The sequence below is a fragment of the Psammomys obesus genome, unplaced genomic scaffold (assembly GCF_907164565.1).
Source record: "Psammomys obesus unplaced genomic scaffold, mPsaObe1.curated_primary_1811, whole genome shotgun sequence".
Classification (NCBI taxonomy): Eukaryota; Metazoa; Chordata; class Mammalia; order Rodentia; family Muridae; genus Psammomys; species Psammomys obesus.
The window spans coordinates 52,025,941-52,047,152 of NW_026585895.1; the positions used below are offsets into that span (position 1 = coordinate 52,025,941).

The following is a 21,212-nucleotide window of genomic DNA, read 5'->3' on the forward strand; positions in this document are numbered from 1 at the left end:
ACACACACACACACACACACACACACACACACACACACACACACACACTATGCCTTTAGATTTAAAACTCAAGTCTACTTCACGGTGAAGGGAGACAAAAGAAGGCCTCCCCTTGTCAGAGACCCTCCTCCCAGGCATCCTGAGGGTTCAGTGTCTCTGTGGTCAGAGGATGGACTGATGGGATGAGCTTTCACCCTGCATCCTGACTTATAAGAAGGAGAGCAGGTCCTGGCAAATGGCACCTTTCCTCAGAATCAAAAATTTGCTGCCCAAACATGGGGGCCAAGTTTGAATTCCTCAGGATACACATAAAAGGTCAGATATGGGGCTGCAGAGATAGCTCAGTGGTTAAGAGCACTGGCTGCTCTTCCAGGGGAACTGGGTGCAATTCCAGTACCTACATGGTGGCTCACAACTGTCTGCAACTCCAGTTCCAGGGGATCTGACACCCTTACACCAATGCACATAAAATAAAGTTTTAAAAAGGTCACATGTGGTAGCATATACCTAAAACCCCAGCTCTGGTAAACTCGAGACAAGTGGATCTCAGGAGCGGGCTGGCTGACAGCCAGTCTAACTGAAATGGTGAGCACCAGGCTCAGTGAGAGACTCTGTCTCAACAAATAAGGTGGAGCCAGGCATGGTGGCATAGGCCTGTAATCCCAGCACTCCAGAGGCAGAGGCAGAGGCAGGCAGATCTCTGTGAGTTCGAGACCAGCCTAGTCTACAGAGTGAGTTTCAGGACAGCCAGAGCTACACAGAGAAACCTTACATTAAAACTAAACAAACAAGGTAGAGAAATAGAAGATGACACTAGACATCGACCTCTGGCATCCACATGCGCATTCATACATATGTACACACATATGCACATATACACATACTATCATGCCCCTGGTTTTTTTTTTTTTTACTATTGAAATATTAAGGTGCCAACAGCCTCCATGGATGGTTTTATAAAAAGCTAAACAAATTTACAACCTAAAGCACGTTGGAAAAACCAGGCAAGCTTTCGTTAATTCTTTATATAGAGAAACACTGCCACAGAACCCTGGTGTCAGAACTAATGAAGCAAAAGGGAGAGAAAAAGAATTAACAGCCTTTGGATCCCTCAAGTCCTTATTATAGGCAACTGACCTTATTTTGTGTAGGAGGATGGACTCCTACAGTTGTGAGGGGCTGCAGGGACAGAGGCGAGGCTGCAGCCGGCTCCCTCCTTTTCAGATCTGCAAGAGGGGACCAGTGTCCTTGGGAACTTTAGGTAAATTCTTACACACACATACACAGCTTCCTATGATCGGGGATGAGGAGTGGAAACCATGAGCCCAGTCACTGCTTCCTCTAGTACAAGAGCTGCTCAGTCAGTTTTGAGCCCCCCCCCTCCTTTTTGTTTTGGTTTTGGTCTTTTGAGACAGGGTTTCTCTGTGTACTCTTGGCTGTCCTGAAACTCACTCTATAGACCAGCTGGCCTGGAACTCAGAGATCTGCCTGCCTCTGCCTGGGATCAAAGTGTGTGTCATCATGCCCAACCTTTGTTTTAAAGACAGGGTCTTGGTATGTAGATTGAGCTGGTCTCAAGCCTGCTGTAGCAACCCTTCTACCTCAATCCAGCCTTCCAAGCTCTGGGATTGCATGTTTGAGTCACTTCTGGAAGGTGGAAGAGGCAAGCCCTCCAAGAAAGACCTGGTTTTAATATTGCCTCACTGTGCATGAGTTCACTGCGGATTTCAGCACACGGTCCAAAGCTCTTTCAGCTGTTCACAAGAACAGCACTCACCCACTTCTCACAAGCACAAGCTGGGTTCCCAATGTCCAGGTAAAGGCAGTAAAACAAGGGACACCTCAATGACTCCTGGGCTGTGGTAACTCCTGCGTGGGTTGGAGACTTTAGGAAGAGGAAGGCCCTTGTCACACAGGGCAGGCAGCCACGGACACCCTCATCCCTGTGCTGTCCATGCGGGTCCACATCAGTTGCCACTGGAGGGACAGTGGCTGGATACAGCTTCTGTGTGAGTGTCCCCAGGCCCAGCTCTCAGGAAGCCCTCTCTTTGAGCACACACGTTCACAGGGGCTCCCTGCACAGCTGTAAAAGGGACTTCACTTTCCAGGGGAAACGGCAATCAGAGCTGAGAACATGTTCAGCAAAACAAGAAGAAGTTAATCAGGAAACAGCAACTGATGACAGTCATGCCAGGGACATGGAAACACTCGCCACCACTGTGCTCTGCTAGGTTCGCAGGTCCGGTGGCCAGGAGTGGCCTGATGCAGAGGTATCAGGCAACCCTAATTAGATACATTATCCATCTTCTTGACACTTCAGTGAGTTGTCTGTTCCACACTGGAGCCCCAGCTTTGTTCTGAGCAGGTTAATTGATATTCCAATGCCTCAGCTCACCGTACCCCCATGGCTCGGCAGCGTTTTATCACACATCAAAAAGGCCGTATGCTCAGGGCACTCCGCACAGAGCTGGGGGTCTGCACAGCTGCAAGGGGCATGGTATCACAGAAGGGACAGGCACCGAGCAGATGTCACAGCTGCAAGAAAGGAAGCAGAGAAGCCCGGCAGCCCAGGGAAGTCGGTGAGGCTCAGCAGAGCGCGGCCTGATGCAGCAAGGCTCGGCCTGCATCGTGCACGGCGCTGGCCCTTTCTGCCCTCCTGACTTATCAAAGCACAATTAGCGAGGCCTGTGGGAAGCTCGGTTGCCCTCTGGGACACTGCCTCCATGCTGTTCTTCCCTCCCTTCCTGGCTCCTCAAAGGGAAGCCAGAGTGTGGGTACTCCCTGGGAGCTCCCCCAGATCTTCCCCCTGATCATATCCTTGCTCCAACCAAGGATCACTAGGAGAAAGGCTCCACAGGAGGCACCCGGGAGCTGCTGGCTGGGTCCTCCAGGGACCCCAGGAGGCCTCCTGGCCTCAGTTTCCTCTGAGTGTTTTCTCTGAACCACCCCACCCTGAACTCGAGGGCACATACCTTCCCTGTCAACCTACACCTCTGTCTTCTCATGACTTTGACTGTGCCCCATCACTGCTGCGGGAAAACTCGAGCCAGTGGCTGGAGAGGGAATTTGCAGTCTCCTGTGCTGTCAGAGGCACACTTTCTCCAGCCACACTGTGTCTGCTGTTCATCTGCAGACATCAGCCCACATCCACCCGTGGTGGGCCCCAGATCGCATTCACCACGGCCTCAGCCTGAGGTTCCATGGGCTCCGTAAAGAAGGGTTGGTAATTCGGCAACCTGGGCTTACCTGTTTTCTGAGCACAGTTCAAACCTCCCCCTCATTCTAGCCCCTCCGGTCCTATTCACATCTGCACAGAGGCCTCATAGAGCCATCGGTGTTGCCAGGGACGCTACCAACCCCTGAGCCTACACAGTGGCCCAGTGGCCCACATCCATGGACTGACAGCCACTGATGTCAGTCTGCTGCTGGGGTGACATCTCCGCCATCAAGTACCGACCATCAAGCGCTACAGCCAAGGGAAGCAGAACTCAAGACCAAAATGAGGGTAGAGACTCTAGAAACCCTCACACGTAAGCTTCAAACCCAGGATGAGACGCTCACTCAGTGCTCCCACCTTGGCTGCACACAAGATCTAAAAGAAATCTACCTGTGAGCACCAAGACAAGTTTCAGGTTCTGTGTGCAGTGGAAACACCCAGGACACTTCCGTGGCTCGCAGGACTGGAGACACAGTCCAGCTTCCAGCCTCTACCAAGAGCCAGAGCTGGTTTGTCTTTTCTCTTGAGACAGGGTCTCATGTATCCCAGGCTGACCTTGAACTTCTGATCCTCCTGAATGTTGGGACTGCAGGTGTGTACCGCCATGCTTGGTTATGTTATGCCAGGATGTCTGCTCTTCCTAGTTAAAGGAACAAGTGTACGCAGGACAGTGGGTGCTATGCTTCTACGGTGGGGGTGGGCTGGTCGGCCCTGCACCTCCTTACTGCAGACCTCTGTCCTCCCTTGCCTCCAGGGATCAGTGGTTCAAGGCCACAGGCATAGTGTATGCTGACAAATGCTGGCTCACCACTGTTTGTGAGAACTTCCTCCAGGGCAGGGGGAGGGGAACACAGAAACGACATCACCCTGTCTTCATACAGTTACGATGTCAAAACCAAGAGTTAATTCCACCAAAGCTCATCCTTAAGAACCAACGAGTTCATTGGGCTTACTTACAGAGCATGGGTCCATGGATGAGGAGTTACACCCCAAAGCAGCCACACTGGGAAGGCTTTACCTAGAAGGGACGATGGCTTATTCATGGCCACACAGATGAAGTTCCGTCAATTAACCTCTCCATTAGCCCGTCTACTCTAGCAACTGGACAAGACCAGGAGGCTGGCTATGGATGGTTTTCCCTTCAGGCCCCTATGGAAAAGACTGCACTCCTACCTACTCCTTGGGTATGGTGTGCCAACAACCTCATTAGATCATGTCCTGACAATGTTAAGGTTCTTGGTCTACCACAAGCCCACCCCCGGAAGTATGCAAGACTCTCCTTCCCTCTCCTCCCTCTCTCCTCTCTTCTTTATTCTACCCCTCGAACTTCCCTTCTCCTCTTACTGGCCCTCCTCCCCTGCCCTTCTCCCGCACCTCCGCAAGTGCTGAGATTATAGGGTGCGGCACCAGGCCCACCCAGCTGAGCCTGTTTTCTGGCATAAAGCACAACAGGAGCGAGCGTCATCTTCCACCCTTGAGCCACTCTCAGATGATTTTCACCTAGCTCCTCCAGCAGTGCTGTATCTTAACTCTGTCCAGTGGCCCAGGCCAGTGCATGGCACTGAACACTGAGCTAAACCTTCTCAGTCAGAGAATGAGGCAGTCGTTGTCTGCGGCCATGTGCTGCAGAACACAAGCCTGGAGACCCTCTAGCCACTCCCTTTCTGCATGACCTGGCCCAGCTGAGAGGCGGCTCGGCTCAGCAGAGGTGAGCACAAGTGACATGCCCAGGAGCATCTTGCCTGTGGACTGAGAGAAAAAGGTCCAGGTGGCTGAGACGAGGTCCTGACCCATGGAGACACAGGCAGACCGCATAGGTTGTTTCGAGCCCCTAGGTTTGTAACGCAGGAGAGGAAACAGTGTCCAATGCACTGTTCACTGAGTGCTCCAGGCTCTGGGTAGTCAGTGACAGAACCCACTAGCCTCTCCCATAGAGCAGAGAACCCGTGCTCCGCAGACTCTGTGCTCCATGACGGAAGGAAAGAATGCCATTTTGGATCTGTCCCAGGTTCTGCATCACCATGGCAATAAATCCCTCTCCAAGTTGCTGCTGGCCCACAGAGTAGGGACTGGTGGTTAAGATCCAGCAGAGCCATGTAGTCAGGGTGAAAGCTTAATTCAGCACTACAGACACATTTGTATTCAGGTTCCTTCATGGAGACGGTGTGGCTGCTGCCTGGGTGGTTTAGATGGGCAGTGGAGGCTGTCTGTGGCTCGAATCTCAAGATTCTCAACACTGGTGTTTGCAAGTCTCATTCACCCTTGGTCTCCCATGCCCTGGTCACATTCAACTGTGACACCTTGCAGTGGCAGCACATCTTGAGACCAGGGGTTCAAGTTCTTCAGAGCCCACTTTTGAGGCTGATGTGGTGCCCTTTGCTGTGAAGTTTTCTGATGTTTTTCTTTATTCCTTCCATCAGCAGAAATAAGGTTCAACCATCAATATGGCTGATGTTAAGCCACAAAGGAAGCCCATCACCCTGCCTTATGGATGAATGCCAACTCATTTTCTTGGTATCTTGTTTGTTTGAGAAAGGCTCTCATACTGTAGCCCAGGCTGCCGTCTCTCAGCAACCCTCCTACCTCGGCTTCTCAGGAGCTGGGATCACAGGTGGATTACACTGACTGTGGTGGTTTGACTAGGTATGGCCCTCATAGACTCCTGTGCTGGGATGCCTGGCCTCTTAGCAGGTGTGGCCTTGTTGGAGGAAGTGTGTCATTGTGGGGGTGGGCTTTGAGGTCTGCTATGCTCAAGCTATGGCCAGTGACACAGTCTCTCCTTACTGCCTGCAGATCAAGATGTGGAACTCTCATCTCCTCCAGCACCATGTCTGCCTGCACACTGCCATGCTTCCCACCATGATGACAATAGACTAAACCTCTGAAGCTGTAAGCCAGCCCAACCACACACTTTCCTTTATAAGAGTTGCCGTGGTCATGGTGTCTCTTCATAGCAAGACACTGACTTTCCTTTCTCACTATATCTTTTTATAGAAGTTTTTGTTTGTTTGTTTGTTTGTTTGTTTTTTCAGAAATTATCTACCTAAAACCTTTACACAAAGGGAAACTGGGGCTGCTGAGACAGCTCTGTAGCTGGAAGCATGAAGACTCGGGCTGGATCCCTACCAGCCCGAGTGTGTTAGCACACACTTGCAATGCCAGTGCCAGGAGGGCACAGACAGGCAAATTCTGGGCAAAAGCAAAAGACCCTGTCTCAGAAGGTGGAAGGGCTGGAGAGATGGCTCAGCGGTTAAGCACCTGCCGCTCTTCCAGGGGACTCCCCAGCCCCACATCAGGTGGCTCACAACTGCCTACAACTCCCGTTCCAGAGCACCTAATGTCCTCCTCTGGAGTCCACTGGCACCTTCATGTGCATATACACACCAATCATCACCATCATGTGAAGAGTGACTGAGGAAGACACCTGAGGGTGACCTCTGGCTTCCACACACATGTGCACACACATGCCTGTGAGCACAAACACCATAGTACACACATACGGATGAACAAATAATTGGAGGAGAGGAGCTGAGGCTTGGGCAGCAGCAGGGCCTTGACTGTGGTGTGAGGGCCAGAGGGATAGAACTGAGGATGTTTTCCAGGCCACCACAACAGAGCTTCAGGTCAGCTGCTGTGGCTCCACACACTTGTGTCAAGCCCTGTTCTATCATCAGAAGCAGACCCAGGAGGACAGCCAAAGGCTGGGAAATATGTGGAAGAGAGGAAATGACTTCATGCAAGGATGCCCTCGTCTCTCCTCCCATAGGGCATGGGAAAGACTTGTGCTTGTTGACCAACACATGTCACAAGGAAGACATTGTGTCACTCATGTGAAACCAGAGGCTGGCACACACTGAAGTGAAGGCCAAGTGAGGAGGAACTCCCTTCCTGCCCCATTCAGATTGGGATGGCGTGCATCTGTTTCTGCTGTGTGACCGGGGGCTCCCGTTCCTGCATGCTGATTCTGCTAGACTCATAGGCTAGTAAGCATCAGGGATCTGCTGGTGTCGGCCCTACCAGTGCTGGGGTTACAGATGTGCGCATGCCCAGATTCATATTTGTTTTAAAGAAACACCTGTTTCCCCTGTGTATAGCAGCATCTTCTGAAGGATGAGCTTCCAAGGCACGTTTCCCAATAGCTGTCTTTAGAGAAGGAATGGGGGAGGGGGGGAGGAGCAAGAGAAGGGCCTCTGGTATCTTCTAAGTTCTGAACTATTTGAATGGATATACTATGGCCAAAAAAAATTTTTCATTTTATTTTTATTTTTATTTCTACCATGTTTTTGATTTTTGTTGTTTTTCTGGTTGGTTGGTTGGTTGGTTGATTGGTTTGGTTTGGTTTGGTTTTTCGAGACAGGGTTTCTCTGTGTAGCTTTGGCTGTCCTGGATTCACTTTGTACAGGCTGCCTCTGTCTCCCTGAGTGCTGGGACTAAAGGTGTGTGCTACCATGCCCAGCTCCATAGCACATTTTTATTTTATTTTATTTTAAGATTTATTTATTGTTTATACAGTATTCTGCCTGCATGTGTGCCTGCACAACAGAAGAGGGCCCCAGATCTCATTATAGATGGTTGTGAGCCACCATGTGGTTGCTGGGAATTGAACTCAGGACCTTCGGAAGAATAGCTCTTAACCTCTGAGCCATCTCTTCAACCCCACATTTTTAAATGTAGTGCTGGGAATTGAATCCAGAGCTTCCTGGATGCTAGGGGATGGGAAACCACATGAAGGAAGCCATGGGAAGGAACCCGGAAACTTGCAGAAAGATGGACCAGGAAAGGGACTGTCAACCATCCATAGCAAACAGAGCACACACATGCTGGCCAGGTACCGTGTTCTGAGTCTCCAGTTCTGGTCTTTCTTATGCAGTGCTTTCTTATTCCCAGTGCTCACACCTTCCTTCTTAGCTCTCCTTTGGCCAGGAGAAGTGGTGTGGGCACCCTCTGACCTGGGGGGCATGGCTGTCCCTAAGGAGCACCTCATATATCTCTGGCAGGCTGAGCTGCCACCTTTTTGTAGTTCTGAAACAAACTGCTAATTTCTCCCTCTCTAATGCATTTGATGGTCACTTCAAATAAAATTCTTCAAAGAGATTGCAAAAGAAGAAAAAAGCAGGGGAAAGAAAGGAAACAGGGCATTAACTGCAGACTCCTGATGGGTTATGTTTCCCTGAACGATATTCCCTGCGATCTTTTTGTGCTCTAAATTACCAATTCTAGTCCCTGTGTAGCTAAATAATAATAATTACCATATAAATGAATATGCATATGTGTCATTTTTCTCCCGAAAAGCAGGAGAGCTTGCTTGTTTTGGGTGAGGGTTTGTTTTGCTTTTGAACAACCAAAGCTCATAATTAGAAGGCTCGCCTCACCCTGGAAATCTGTCTCCATCGGGAAGAGATGAAAACGGCTCCCGATGCCCCTTGAAGGTTAAAAGAAATCTTAAAACAAATTGAAGGAGGTAGTTCCTTCCCCTGCAGGTAACAATGGCTGGGACATAGCTGCAACCACAGATGTGCAGGTCAGAGAAGCACCTCTGTCTTCAAGCCCAACCCCATTGCTGTCCAGTGGAGATGGAACACCGACCAAGCCTCCAGGAGATACCCCTTCCATAACAAGAGGCCCTTCCTCAGTAAATGAAAGTAGAGAACAATCATGGAAGACACTGATGTCAAACTCAGGCCTACACACACACACACACACACCATAAAACAGCAACAGCTGCATGAGGTGCTGCATGGAGTATTTGGCCTGGCCATACATGCCATGTAACTGATCAGAGGGGCCACCAAGAGGTCACAGGCTTTCTAACGAGTGCAGATGTGCCTGCAACAAGTCAAAGCATCACCACCATCACCACCATCAGTCACCATGACAATCAGTGCTATAAATATCCCTGTGGTCAACAGTATCAATCACAACACAATACAACTGCATGGAATAACATGCAATCAAGGCAGCAATTATGACCTAAGTGTATCAATAACGGTAAATGCATTCTGATGACAGTGGGAGCTCTTGGCAAGGCCTCTGGAAAGCCTGACCTTGAACTTGGTCTACACTGCAGGTGTAGAATGAAAAGAGGCTGTGTGGACCAAGCTTGTAAATAAGGCTCAAGAAAGGACACTAGACATCAGACTTTGCTGGTGCTGGGAATGCAAAGCCCCGGGCTCCATCCCCTATACTGCACAGGCCAGTTGTCATGAACCATGTCTGTAACCCCAGCACTCAGGACATGTGGGCACAAGGATTAGAGATACAAAGCCAGGCTGAGCTATATGACTCCTGTGTGTCCTGGAGGGCAAGCTTGAGCTACACACAGAACTGCAGCTTCCCTGAAACCATACTCCCATAATGTCTAGTTGAGACCCGGCAGCTCTGACCATCTTGGTCTGTGTCTATTTTATGTTTCAGTTTTAAAGATTTATTTATTTGTGTATGTGTAGGTCTGTATTATGTTTGCAAATATGTATGCAGCTACCCATAGATGCCAGAAGGAGGGATTAGGGTTCCTTGGAGCTGGAGTTATGGGCGGCTGTGAGCTGTGATTTGGTTGGTGGGAGCCAAACTCTGGTCCTTTGCAAGAGTTGCAAGCGCTCTTAACTGCTTAACCACCTCTCCAGCCCTTTGTGTGGCATTTCTTACGTGTTAAAGTAGCACTAGGAGGGCAGCTGGGTTCATGTGAATGCATCACGCTGCCAGGACACACAAGCCCACTCTGTAACTCAGCCTGAAGCATTTGTTGCTCTGCATTGCAGGCTAAACTTCCACAGCAGATATTCAGCCACCAGGATGCAGCAGCATGAGAAAACAAAAACAAAACAAAAAACCACATGCATGGCTCACTGCTGTTCTGTCTCTTCTGAGGCTCGGGAGGACTGTGACTCTCAGAGCTGCTCAGCTGGCTGCAGATGCCTCAGTTTTCATGCCAGCCAGTTTGTTCCCAGTTACATGACAGCAGGGAGAGCTTCCCTTACCCTCTTCTTCATCTCTTTGTCTCCCTTCCACCCCTGTGCTCCCCTGCAGTTATGGCTGAGGGATGGAGAGAAGACCCACAGAACTCTCCCATAGAAATGTCCTCTCCACCATAACTGCCAGGCCCCTCCAGGGTGACTCCTAAAACACAGGCCACGCCTAGCCATGCCATCCCATACAGTCTTACCTGTCTGAGGCAATCGTCCTCACAGAGGCGCTCATGGACCAGGTTGATAAGCATCGCATTGGGAATCCTCTGAAGGAAAGACACACAGTGTGAGGCCCCCAGCCCCAGGCTGGAGCTGAGGGGGTGGGGGCAGACACGGGCAGCACCCCTGACTGGGCCCCTGAGCATCCTCCCCATAGAAGGCATGCCCAGGTTATCCCTTCCATGCCTACTTCCCAGCAGCAGGCTTCCCCAACCCTCAGACTCCCTATGTCTCATGACCTATGCCTCATACTGCTCACACCCCAGGAGTGTGGATAATGAAGTTTTCATTGCATAAGCTGTCCAAGGATGTATCCGTCATCCTCAGTAGTGGTAACGTTTCTCAGGGAAAGGAACTGTGTCTTTTGCCTTTGCGCTCTACACAAGGTGTGAGTGGGAGCCATTGGCCGAAGCTCTAAGTATGTGCACACCTCTCTCCAACTGCACACTTGATGACTCCATACTGTGACCAAAGCTGGCTTTGATGGGAGTGTTCACACCACAATCATGAGCAAATAACATAAGTTCTTACCCCCAGAGAGCGGGGCATGAATGTTGACCAACAGACCCCCGCCCCAGCACCAGAATAGCGTCAAGGACACCTCCCTGCAGGCCTGCTTTTATAAATCAATGACGTATCAAAGTCATGGAGTCACAGTAGGCACAGCTGGCACCTCCACTTCGGGTGCCATCTCCCTCACTTTTGAGATAGGGCCTCTCACTGGCCTGACACATTCCAGGTAGTTTAGGCTGGCTGGCTAGCAAATCCTGGGACCCCTCCTGGCTCTGTCTTCTCAGTGCTGGGATTACAGGTATGCATGCCATGTGCCTGGCTTTTTCACATGGGTGCTGGGGATTGAACTCAGGTCTTCATGCTTGCACAGCCAGCTCTCTACCCATATAGCCATCTCCCTAGCACCCCCTCCCACAGCCCCTGGTTTTTTGAAATAAGCTTTCAGTTGCCCAGGCTCTCCTGCAATTCCTATGTAGCCAAAGATGACCTTGATCCTACTGCCTCTACCTCCCACGTGCTGAGATCACAGGCAAGTATCACCATTCTCGGCTTACCGAGGGTCTAATCCAGGGCCTGATACAAGTTTTGAACCATTGGAGACACATTTCAGCCCAGCCAATGGCTTTCCTGGAACCCACCCCAGGAGTTCTGAATTTGAGTTTGTATTTCCAACATGTTCCCAAGTCATGTCATTTCTCCTAGACTGGGGCCTCATATGGAGAACCTCTGGCCTAAGGTGACCTCAATGTAAAAGTGTCCACCAGATGGGGAACCACTGGCAAGGGAGGCTACCTTTTTGCTGGTGCCAGAAACCTCCAGGTGTCCCCAGAGTTGGCAATATAGAGGGAGTGGGTAGGTAGCTCCTTCCCTTCTCATTCCCTCCCAGTCCTCTCCCAGCGAGAGCAGTCTCCTTCCCCGGGCCACGTTTTCAGGGTTCACCCTTCCTGATGCCATCCACTCACACAGGTATGGGAGGAACACAGGAGGCCTCAGCCCAGATTCGGGGAATCCAAGCAGTCAGAGTGCATGGTTGAAAGATGACAGGCTCTCGTGGGGTGCTTGCCTCCTGAAGCCCTCCCAGCAGGGACTAGGTAGTGACTTTGAGCAAGGCCCATCTCAAGTGCCCCCTGCCGTTCCCTGCCACTGTGCTGTCTGGATGGCAGCTTTGATGTGTCACATCATCCCAGGGGCTTCTGGGTCGCTTCTCCAAGCCCTGCCAAACTGTCTTTGCAGGAGTCAGCCGCCTCCTTCCAGAACTCAGTGGCACATCCCCACCCTCCAGCCCCCAGGCCTGGCTTTAGGGGGAGAGGCAAAGACAAGTAGACAGAGCCCAGCGTGGCTCCCCCAGGCACAGGTGTGAGTGCCTAAACTTGCTGGCCTTGGGCAGTCTGCTTCCTTGGTTTCTTAGGGGCAGCATCGCAATCTACTTAGCCAGCCTGGGTTTTATTCTCTTCCCTGGCAGTGTCCAGTGTTGCCTGTAGCAACTTCTGGGGCCCAGTGATGGGGTGACTGTCTTGACACCCCAGTATGCCTTCCTCTCTTGAAGGACATGCTGATTGGCCTGCCCAGAGGTGCCAGGTGTGTGGGCTGTGCCTGGTTCTGCCTCTAGGAGCACTTAATTTCCAGGATTGGATGTCATTTCACACAGGAATGGCATGTGCTTGGGTCACCTGTCAGCAGGCTCCTGGGTCACCCAGGCAGGCACTTCAATGCACAGTACAGACTTCAGCAGTACAGCAGAAAAGACAAGCTGAGAGGCCCTGGTCGGCCTTCCACAGAGACAGCAGCTCTGCCAGCATGGTCAAGAACCTTTGCCAGGTCCAGAGAGGTAGGTGAGTGGGTACAGGCACTTGCCACCAAGCCTGAGTCTCAATTCTTGGGACTCTTGTGGTAGAAAGAGAATCCACACCTCCAGGGTGTACTGTGACCTCCACAAGTGCACTGGACAATGGATGGGCTGGGCTCTGTCTATAGAATCTGAGGTGGTGGTGCTGACAGAACGTGGAAAGTGGCCCGTTCACTTCAGTATCAGCAAACTTGAGGGTCCCACAGGAGGAGAAGGGACTTTAACCTCAGAGAACAGCAAAAACAAACAAACAAACAAACAAACAAACAAACAAACAAAAAACAACAAAATAACATTTCCCCAGCCTTTGCCTCAAAGGGAATTTTGGGGAAAAAAAAATCTTTGCATTTCTGTTTGAGTAAAGAGAAACAGTGCTCTGGGATGAGGAGGTTAGACCTGTAGAGCTCTGGGTCACTAGCCAGAGAGTCCAGCCTGATAGGTGAGGTCCAGGTTCAATGAGACCTGACTCAAACTAAACCAAAAGTGACATGTCAGAGGGTGATTGAGAAGAGACCCCTCATCAGCCTCTCGCCTCCACACATATGCCTGTCCACCATTACACACACACACACTCCCAGGCACACACACACTTACCCACACACACATTCCTGAAGTGCAGCATCGGGGGTGTGTAATGTGTATGTGTAATGACAGCCCTTTAAATTCCAGCTGCGCTCAGCCCCACAGCCCAGATATGGCCACCAGGTCTGTCCGGGTCACTGGACCGGACTGCTATGTCTCATCCAGGACAAACCACTGTCCTTTACTCTGGCTACTCCCCCACAAGGAAGGGCCTGAGCTCTGGATTCCCCCTTCCCTCCACCTTATCTGCCTGAACAGGTAGTGGAGATGTACAGCCACAGCTGCTCCAGCATGGCTGCTCAGTCCCCGCCCCTCCACCGAGGGGCCAACCTTACCTTGTAAGTCTCGAAATATTTCTTTGCCTCCGTAGCCAGAGAGGAATACTCTCTGCTTAGTAAGTTCTCCTTGGTGATGAGATTGCTGTTCAGATGTTTGCAGAGCCACATTGCCTGAAGAAAGGACAGCAGAAAAGAAAGTGAACAGAGCACTCTACTGGGCTGGGAAGCGAGAGGCTCGAATTCCACCCCCAGAACCCATGTAACAGCTCCTGGCATGGGGCACACTTGTAACCCCAGTGCTGTGAAATAGACAGGAGGTTCCCTGGGGCTTGGTGGCCAGGCCGTCTAGACTGTTAATGAGTTCCAGGCCAGTGAGAAACCCTGTCTCAAAGGAAGTAGATGGTGTTAAGGATTCTCTTCTGGTCTACACTCACACACACACACACACACACACTCAAGCCTGGGTATGGTCGTATTCAGTACATGACTGTAATATGTCAGCATTTGGGAAACTGAGGCAGGAGAACTAGTTGAGGCCAACCTGATCAAATAGAGAGACCCTGTCTAAAAAAAAACAAAAGTAAACAAGAAACTGTCAAATCCTTCCATATTCTGTTAGAAAAAGATGGCTGAGGAGCCGGAACCAGGACTGTGGCCTAGCAGTGGCGCATTTGCCTGGTGTGTATGAGAACCTGGGAAAAAAAAAGGCTGGTCATGGAGAAACAGTCATTTGTGGGAGAGGCTCCCAGAAGGCAGACATGCCAGGTGCTTCCCAGCCTCCCACTCACCTGCACTGTCTGCCTCACCCCCACCGTTGGCTCTGTGTGGCCCTCCACCCATACAGGAGCAAGGGCTGCCTTTCGGAGCTCAGGGGACCACAGGGGAGGGGTTGAGTCAGGCCTCTGTGTTCCACACCTGCCCTGCCCAACAAATCCCTCCTGGTGATCAGAGAGGAGCCCTTTGCCTAAAGCCCCTCACCTCAGGGCTGTTGCACCCTTGCTGAGAACACAGCTCAGTAAGAGAGCCCAGCAGGTGGCTAAACACAGTCTGTCAGCATGGATTCCATAGTCAGGAGCACTACAGATTGGTCCAGCCCCAACGGGTGACCATACCCATCGGCAGGGGAGTCCAGGACTCTGAGGTTTTCAGGTAATGCCAAGAACTGGCAAGTGGGGGAACCCCATCTCTAAAATGACATAATGGTGGGGTTCAGGGAGACTGACTAAAAGGGAGCGAATAAAACAGAAAAACTACATATGGAGACACAGAAGGACAGAGAGACAGACAGATGACAACAGCTGTGCTGACTGTCACAATATAGCATGCACAGGGGGTCTCATGCAAGGGTCACCCACATTAGTTTCTTTTCGAGGTTAGGTGCTAGCTCAGCAAGGAACAGCCTAGCCCTACCGGGACAAGAACTCAGGAGGTAGAAAGCTTCCCACCTCCGATTACCATAATTCTAATACATGTGTGGCATTTTAAAACTATAACTAGGAGCCAACCAGACAGTACTGTTGCACGCCTTTAATCCCAGCACTGGGAGGCAGACCCAGACGGATCTCTGAGTTCGAGGCCAGCCTGGTCTTCAGAGCAAGTTCCAGGACAGAGAAACCCTGTCTCAAAAAGCCAAAGCAAACAAACAAAACCACAACCAGGGACTAGCTTGGTGGGTTAAGGTGCCTGATTCCAATCTTGACAACTTGAGTTTGATCCCAGGGACCCACATAATAGAGAGAGAGAATCAGTTACTTAGAAGTTTCTCTCTGACAGCCATATGTGCACTGTGGCCCATGTCTGCCACCACCACCCCCACATGTACATGTACATACATACAAAATAAATAAGATTTAATAAAAATTAAAAAAGAAAACCTGGACCTGTAGCTGGCTATGGTGGCCCACGCCTGGAATTACAGCAGTTGAGAGGTTGAGGGAGGATTAGTGTGAGCCTGGGGACAGCCTGGGCTGTAGGTAAGTTCTAGTACAGCCAGAGCTAAAAGGTAAGTCCCTATTTTCAAAAGAAAAACAAAAACCAGTGATCCGGAGATTAAAGTCATGGGGAGGATGGAAGCACCAGCTTCCAGCCAGTGTCTGGTGTGGAAAAGAGACGAAGACAGGAGAGAGGCTCACTGTTCACTGGCCTGGTCTTTCTCTTGCTTTTCCTTTAAAGTAGAGAGACCAGAGAGAAAAGGTGGCAAATGACGGATGTGTGGGAAGTCTGGGAACTGGCATGTGAGCTTCTGGGGCACAGTGTCTCTCCTCTGCCCACCTGAGCCAGTTCGCCATCCACAACTTCGGCCCCTAAGGTATGCAGGCTGTTTAACTGAGAAGTCCTTCCAGAAACGCATTCCACAGCAACAGCGGGGGGGGGGGGGGGGACCCAGGGTGCCTCTGCGGTGTGACCAGGGAAGGGGTCACCAGGTCACCATAAGGCAGCACTTATCTCCGAAGGGCTGTGTGACTGCAGTTTTGTATTTTCTGGGTTCCCATGTGTAGTGGTTTGAATGAAAATGGCCCCCACGGGCTCATAGGGAGCAGTACTGTTAGGAGGTGTGGCCTTGTTGGCTTAGGTGTGTCACCCACCAGGGGTGGGCTTTGAGGTTTCAGAAACTCAAGCCGGCCCATTCTTCCCACTGCCTGCTGATCCAGATGTAGAGCTCTCAGCTCCTTCTCCAGCATCATGTCTTTTACCTGACTGCCACCCTGCTCCCTGCCATGATGATAATGGACTAAACTTCTGAACTGTAAGCCAGGCCCCAATTAAATGTTTTCCTTTATAAGAATTGCTGTGGTCATGGTTGTCTCTTCATAGCAAGAGCACGCTGACTGAGAGACCGCCTCTGAACACACACTGCCACTTGTAATGAGAAAGTGGGTAGGAAAAGAAGTACTGGCGTGTGGACAGTTCACCCAGGCACAGCCTCCTGTCTACTGGCGCATGAACGATGCACTCTAGAACGACATTTAATATAATGGACTTACGATGGTGGTTTTCCCCGAGGCGGGCGGACCTAGTATCATGATCTTCGGCACTGTGGAAGAAAAAGATTTGCATGTCAACTCTGGGCATGACAAAGCAGCCTCCCATGTCTGTGCTGCTCTGAGTCTATTTCTTTCTTGCCTCCCCAGATTTCATTTCTGCCAGTGACATAGCCATTCATAACCCCGAGCCTGGGAGACGCTCGCGCCCAGAACGCATTCTCTGTGTTTAGAGAGGTAAGCGATCACAGAGATGGTTTATTTTTCTATCTCCGCAGGGACACAGACACAGTAACTTGTTTACCAAACTAATGAATATCAAAAACAATTGGGATTTTCAAATGCCATAAAGCATTTTAAACAGGGACTTTGTCTTGGGGACACTCTTTCAAATAAAGTTGTATTTTATGTAAATCAACCTTTGATGTATATATATATATATATATATATATATATATATATATATATATGCCTTCTTACTTAGCAAATTGTATCCTCACACCTCATCATTTTACAGAAGAAAATAATGGAAAGAAACCTGCAGCGTTCAGGCCAGATTTATAAAACCCAAGGTGGGTAAGTCTTTGTTTTCGAATGCAGGCAATTCTATGCAAATTTTTATACACAACACACACACACACACATACACGCAGCTTATTTGTAGCTCTAAGTCGTGGCTCAGGGACAGTCTTGGTCCTGCTGAAGCTCTGGCATGTCATCTCGGAATCCATGGAGTAGTTTGCTAGCATGTGGGAGGAGAGAGAAGCCAACCACAGGGAAAGGCGTGGTGGCAAGGGCATGAACAAGATCAGCTGGACACGAAAGCTTGGGGGTGACTGCCAGTCAAGTCTCTTGATGATGTCACCTACACCCTACCGAGTCCCTAGGGCACACAAACACTGCCTACGCCCCAACTCTCTTGCGGCTCTAGTGTCCACATGGAGCTGGAGGGACTCTTTTCTGTGCAAAGGTCGAACATGAATGACTGTCTCCTCTGGGGACAGACAGAGATATGGAACCAGAGAGTAGTGGTTAGTCCAGTAGCTTTAGTGGCCAAGCACAAGGACACCCTCCTAGACTGCTTGCCTTTAAATAGATCTCTGCCCAAATTCCCAGTACTTCCCACTTCCGAGGTGAAGGCGGAAGAGAGAGTGAGATGACTCCCAAAACTCAGCTCTGAAAGTCTCACAGTAGCACAGGAGCCGGGACATGAGAGAGGCCCCACACAGCAGGCAGGCTAGCAGAGTGAGCCACACACTGTGGATACCACAGTGCTCTGCTGGCCCGAGTCCCCAGAATTCTTTAGGTTCCCGTGGGCCTGTAGGGGTATTGCTTCCAAAAGGCTGGGATAGGCCCCGCTTTTCCTAATAGCCCTGGGGCTCAGAGAATCTTCAGAGTCCCTAACGATCCCCTCCTTTGAGCTAAAGGCCTGGGGGCAGCCCTGTTTCTTCCAGATGATCCCAACATACTTTTCCTTTATCACTTATGTCCTAGTCAAGAATGCCCTTGCCTCCACCCAGCCAGGAGATGCCCAGGGCCTCATTGCTTCTTCCTGCTTGAGACCACACCCTGGTCACACTGATTGTGAAGGGCTTGATCACGCTACTTGCAGCAGCTTCCCTTCTGCTACAGTAAGCTTCACCACAGGCTAAACACAGGGCACGGCTGCCTCCAGCAAATGGCCGGCTCCTTGACGGCAGGTGCAGAGTCTCGGCCACACATCAGTGCCGCTTGGCCACACACACAGCAGTGCCTGCAATGGCCATCCTGACTGTCCCAAGCTTTCGATGTCACCACTGAGTGTCGCCATTGTTGTCCCTTTGCCGGTCGGCCTCGTAGGGAACTGCTAGGAATCCTCAGGTGGCCAAATTGAAACAGGCTTGAGTAAAAGGCAGAGGTTCACAGAATCCAACACACCTGGGGAGCCCCGGGAAGGACACCCCGAGCCAGGCCACAAAATGGTCTGTTCCAGGCATGGACACCCCAGCCTTTGTCCTTGATACTCTGTGGTCCGTGGGGTTGCCACGAAGCACTGCCATTCAGGAACCAGGCCTCAAAGAGCCACCAACAAGTGAGGGCAGCACATGGCATAGGTTGTCATAGAAACTGGGGGCATTTTCCAGCATCTGAGACATCAGTGCAAGGATCAGGGCAGGAAGCAAGGTCCATTCCCTGCTCTGAGTCACAGGCTGGGACAAGGCCTCCCAGGGCATCTGAGTGAGAGATGCTGCATCTGGTAGGCATCACCATTTGTAGCCCAAGTGTGGAAATGAGGTGGCTTTGTGGACACTTGGTCAAGTGAAAGGTGAAGGTAAGACTGGAGCCAAAGTTCAGTCTGGGGTTTGGAAAGCAGTAGGGAGGGTGATCAAAGGCAGAGGGGCTTCGTGCTGGAAAGAAGGGAAATTGCTGTAACTGGAGAGAACATCTGCTCAGCCAAAGCCAGGGATGCTGGCGAGATGCTGCACGAGCCTACTCTGGTACCCACAGCTCTAAGCATGGGCCTTTGCCCATTCCTTGGAATGTCGCCAGCCAGACCCACCGGGGCTCAGGGATGGTGGTGCTGGGGAGGGAGGGAGAGGCATCTCGTATCAAGGGTGTAACCAGGACAGCCTGGGACCAAGTCCGACTCCTGGCTGGTGTGTTCATCTTGGCAAAGGCCCTGGGCTGGGGCTACATGGGAAATGTTCCTCCCCTCTGTTCCTGGCTCTTCTAAGTGGCACCCAAATTGTACACGCCTAAGAAAATACTTTAAAGAGGAACATCATGGCCCTTCTTCCCTCCCAATTTCTCGTACTCACTTATATGACTAATTTTGGTTTCTTAAAATCTAACACCTTGAAACTCCAGCCCAGCTCATGAGTAATTATTTATAAACAGTGTCATAAAAGGCTGCTTGACTGCCAAGAGTAATCAAACTCCTCCAACCACTTCAAAGAAAATCAAAGAACCTTTCCATCCGTGAAGGCTTTTGAGGCTTAACTATGAGCATGATTTAAAATTCACAAGGAACCCCTCAGGTATCGGAACTCTAATACAAGGCTTTCCTGGACAAGCGTTTGATAAGAAGCGAAATGCTCCATTATCCCCACCACCGCCTGCGCTAATATTGCCCAGGGCCACCGTAAACGCTCACTTTGTACTAAATGCTTTTCTCGAGGCAAAGGGGCTGCTAGCCCAAGACAGAGATCCTTCCCTCCCTCCTGTGCATGCTCACGGGCTGGGATGTGTCCTTCCTCCTAGGTCAGTCACTGGCCAGTGTCCTATGGGCCCAAGCTTCACCCGCTGCCAGTAAGCAGCAAGGTTGCGTTCCTGGCTCCTGGCTAGGAGGCAAGCTACTCTTGCTACTGCCCAGAGGAAACATGGAAATTTATGTTGCATGTCTTGAGACCCCACTAAGCTCCAGAGAGCTGATCCCACATGTCTTCTCTGAGTTACCCCAGAAAAGCTGCAGCAGCAAGGTGGACTCCCTGCTTTCTCATCCTCCACCCATTCTTATCTTTGCTTTTCTGAGGACCAAAGCCTATGAATCCCCCTAACCAACAGCATAGCTGTCCCATAAATGCTCACCAAAGCCTCTGAGTGGGATGGAGAACTGGGGAGTAGTTGAGGCACTAAAGCCGTGGTTATGGAACCTAGAAAGTGTGTCTGAAGAATGTGCAGGCTGGAAAGTGATGCCCATTCGAATGACGGGTAGGAGGCTGACCAGCCCCAGCACAGGCCTGGATTCCTTTCCCTGCAGCAGAGAGTGCTGTGTGGGGTAAAGAGAAAGACTCAGTGAAGAGCAGCCTTTGCAGTGTCACAGCCCTGGAAATGTGTGGTAGGTGGCCACAAGCGGATTGCCACCCAGGGAGGAGGTAGCTGTCCAGCAGACATCAACTGTACTGCAGATAGCCCAGAGCTATGATGCAGAGACTTGGAAAGCTATTGCAACGAATTTGATGATGAAACGCTGACCAGCAGTCAGCGCAGCAGCACTAACACAGGAGGAGAAGGCAGAAGCAGCCTCGAGTTCCAGGTTCTTCCTCCAGGCCCAAGGCTTACCAAAGCCTAAAGGCTATTGGCTCAAAGAACTTTCCCCACAGTGGGGATATGGAGTGAGAGCGCAGACTTTAAGAGCACTGGCTGCTCTGTGGGGGACCTAGGTTCAGTTTCCAAACAACCATGTGTACTTCTGCGAGTACTGCATGTGCACGATGCACAGACATCCATGTAGGCAAAACACTCATACACACAAATGAAAATAAATAAATCCATCCCCCTCCCGGGGCACACCCACCCAGGCAGGACATTCATGTCAAGAGCAGATAGGGCCAGTGCTGACTCTCCCTCCACCAACCAGCCAAAGGGAGGAAGCAGGGAGAATTGCCCAGGGCAGGTAGATGGGGTGGGAAGGAGGTGGTGGAATTCTAGGGTTCTGACTCCCTCTGTCACAGCTCAGTCCACCCAGTCTACGGTCTCAGCTGAGTACTGGAGTACCCAGACTCATCAAGGTGTGTGGACAGGATACTCGGGAAAGGCTGGTGAGCTGGGTGCACCTGCACGCATGGAGCCTGCTCTCTCTACCTTTAAAAAAAAAATTTAAAGCTTTGTTCCAGTTTCATTTTCATTGCT

General features: G+C 50.8%; 1 protein-coding gene across 2 annotated transcripts in view; it reads right to left on the reverse strand.

Moving 5' to 3' along the window:
• Positions 1-21,212, reverse strand: part of Ak8 (adenylate kinase 8) — a 104,943-nt gene that overhangs the window by 79,764 nt on the left and 3,967 nt on the right. For both annotated transcript variants that reach the window (XM_055600896.1, XM_055600895.1), the window contains exons 3-5: positions 16,605-16,654; positions 13,678-13,791; positions 10,380-10,448 (exon numbers count right to left, since the gene is read on the reverse strand). In XM_055600896.1, the coding sequence (XP_055456871.1) occupies positions 10,380-10,448; positions 13,678-13,791; positions 16,605-16,654 (233 nt within the window). The remainder of the gene's footprint in view (positions 1-10,379; positions 10,449-13,677; positions 13,792-16,604; positions 16,655-21,212) is intronic.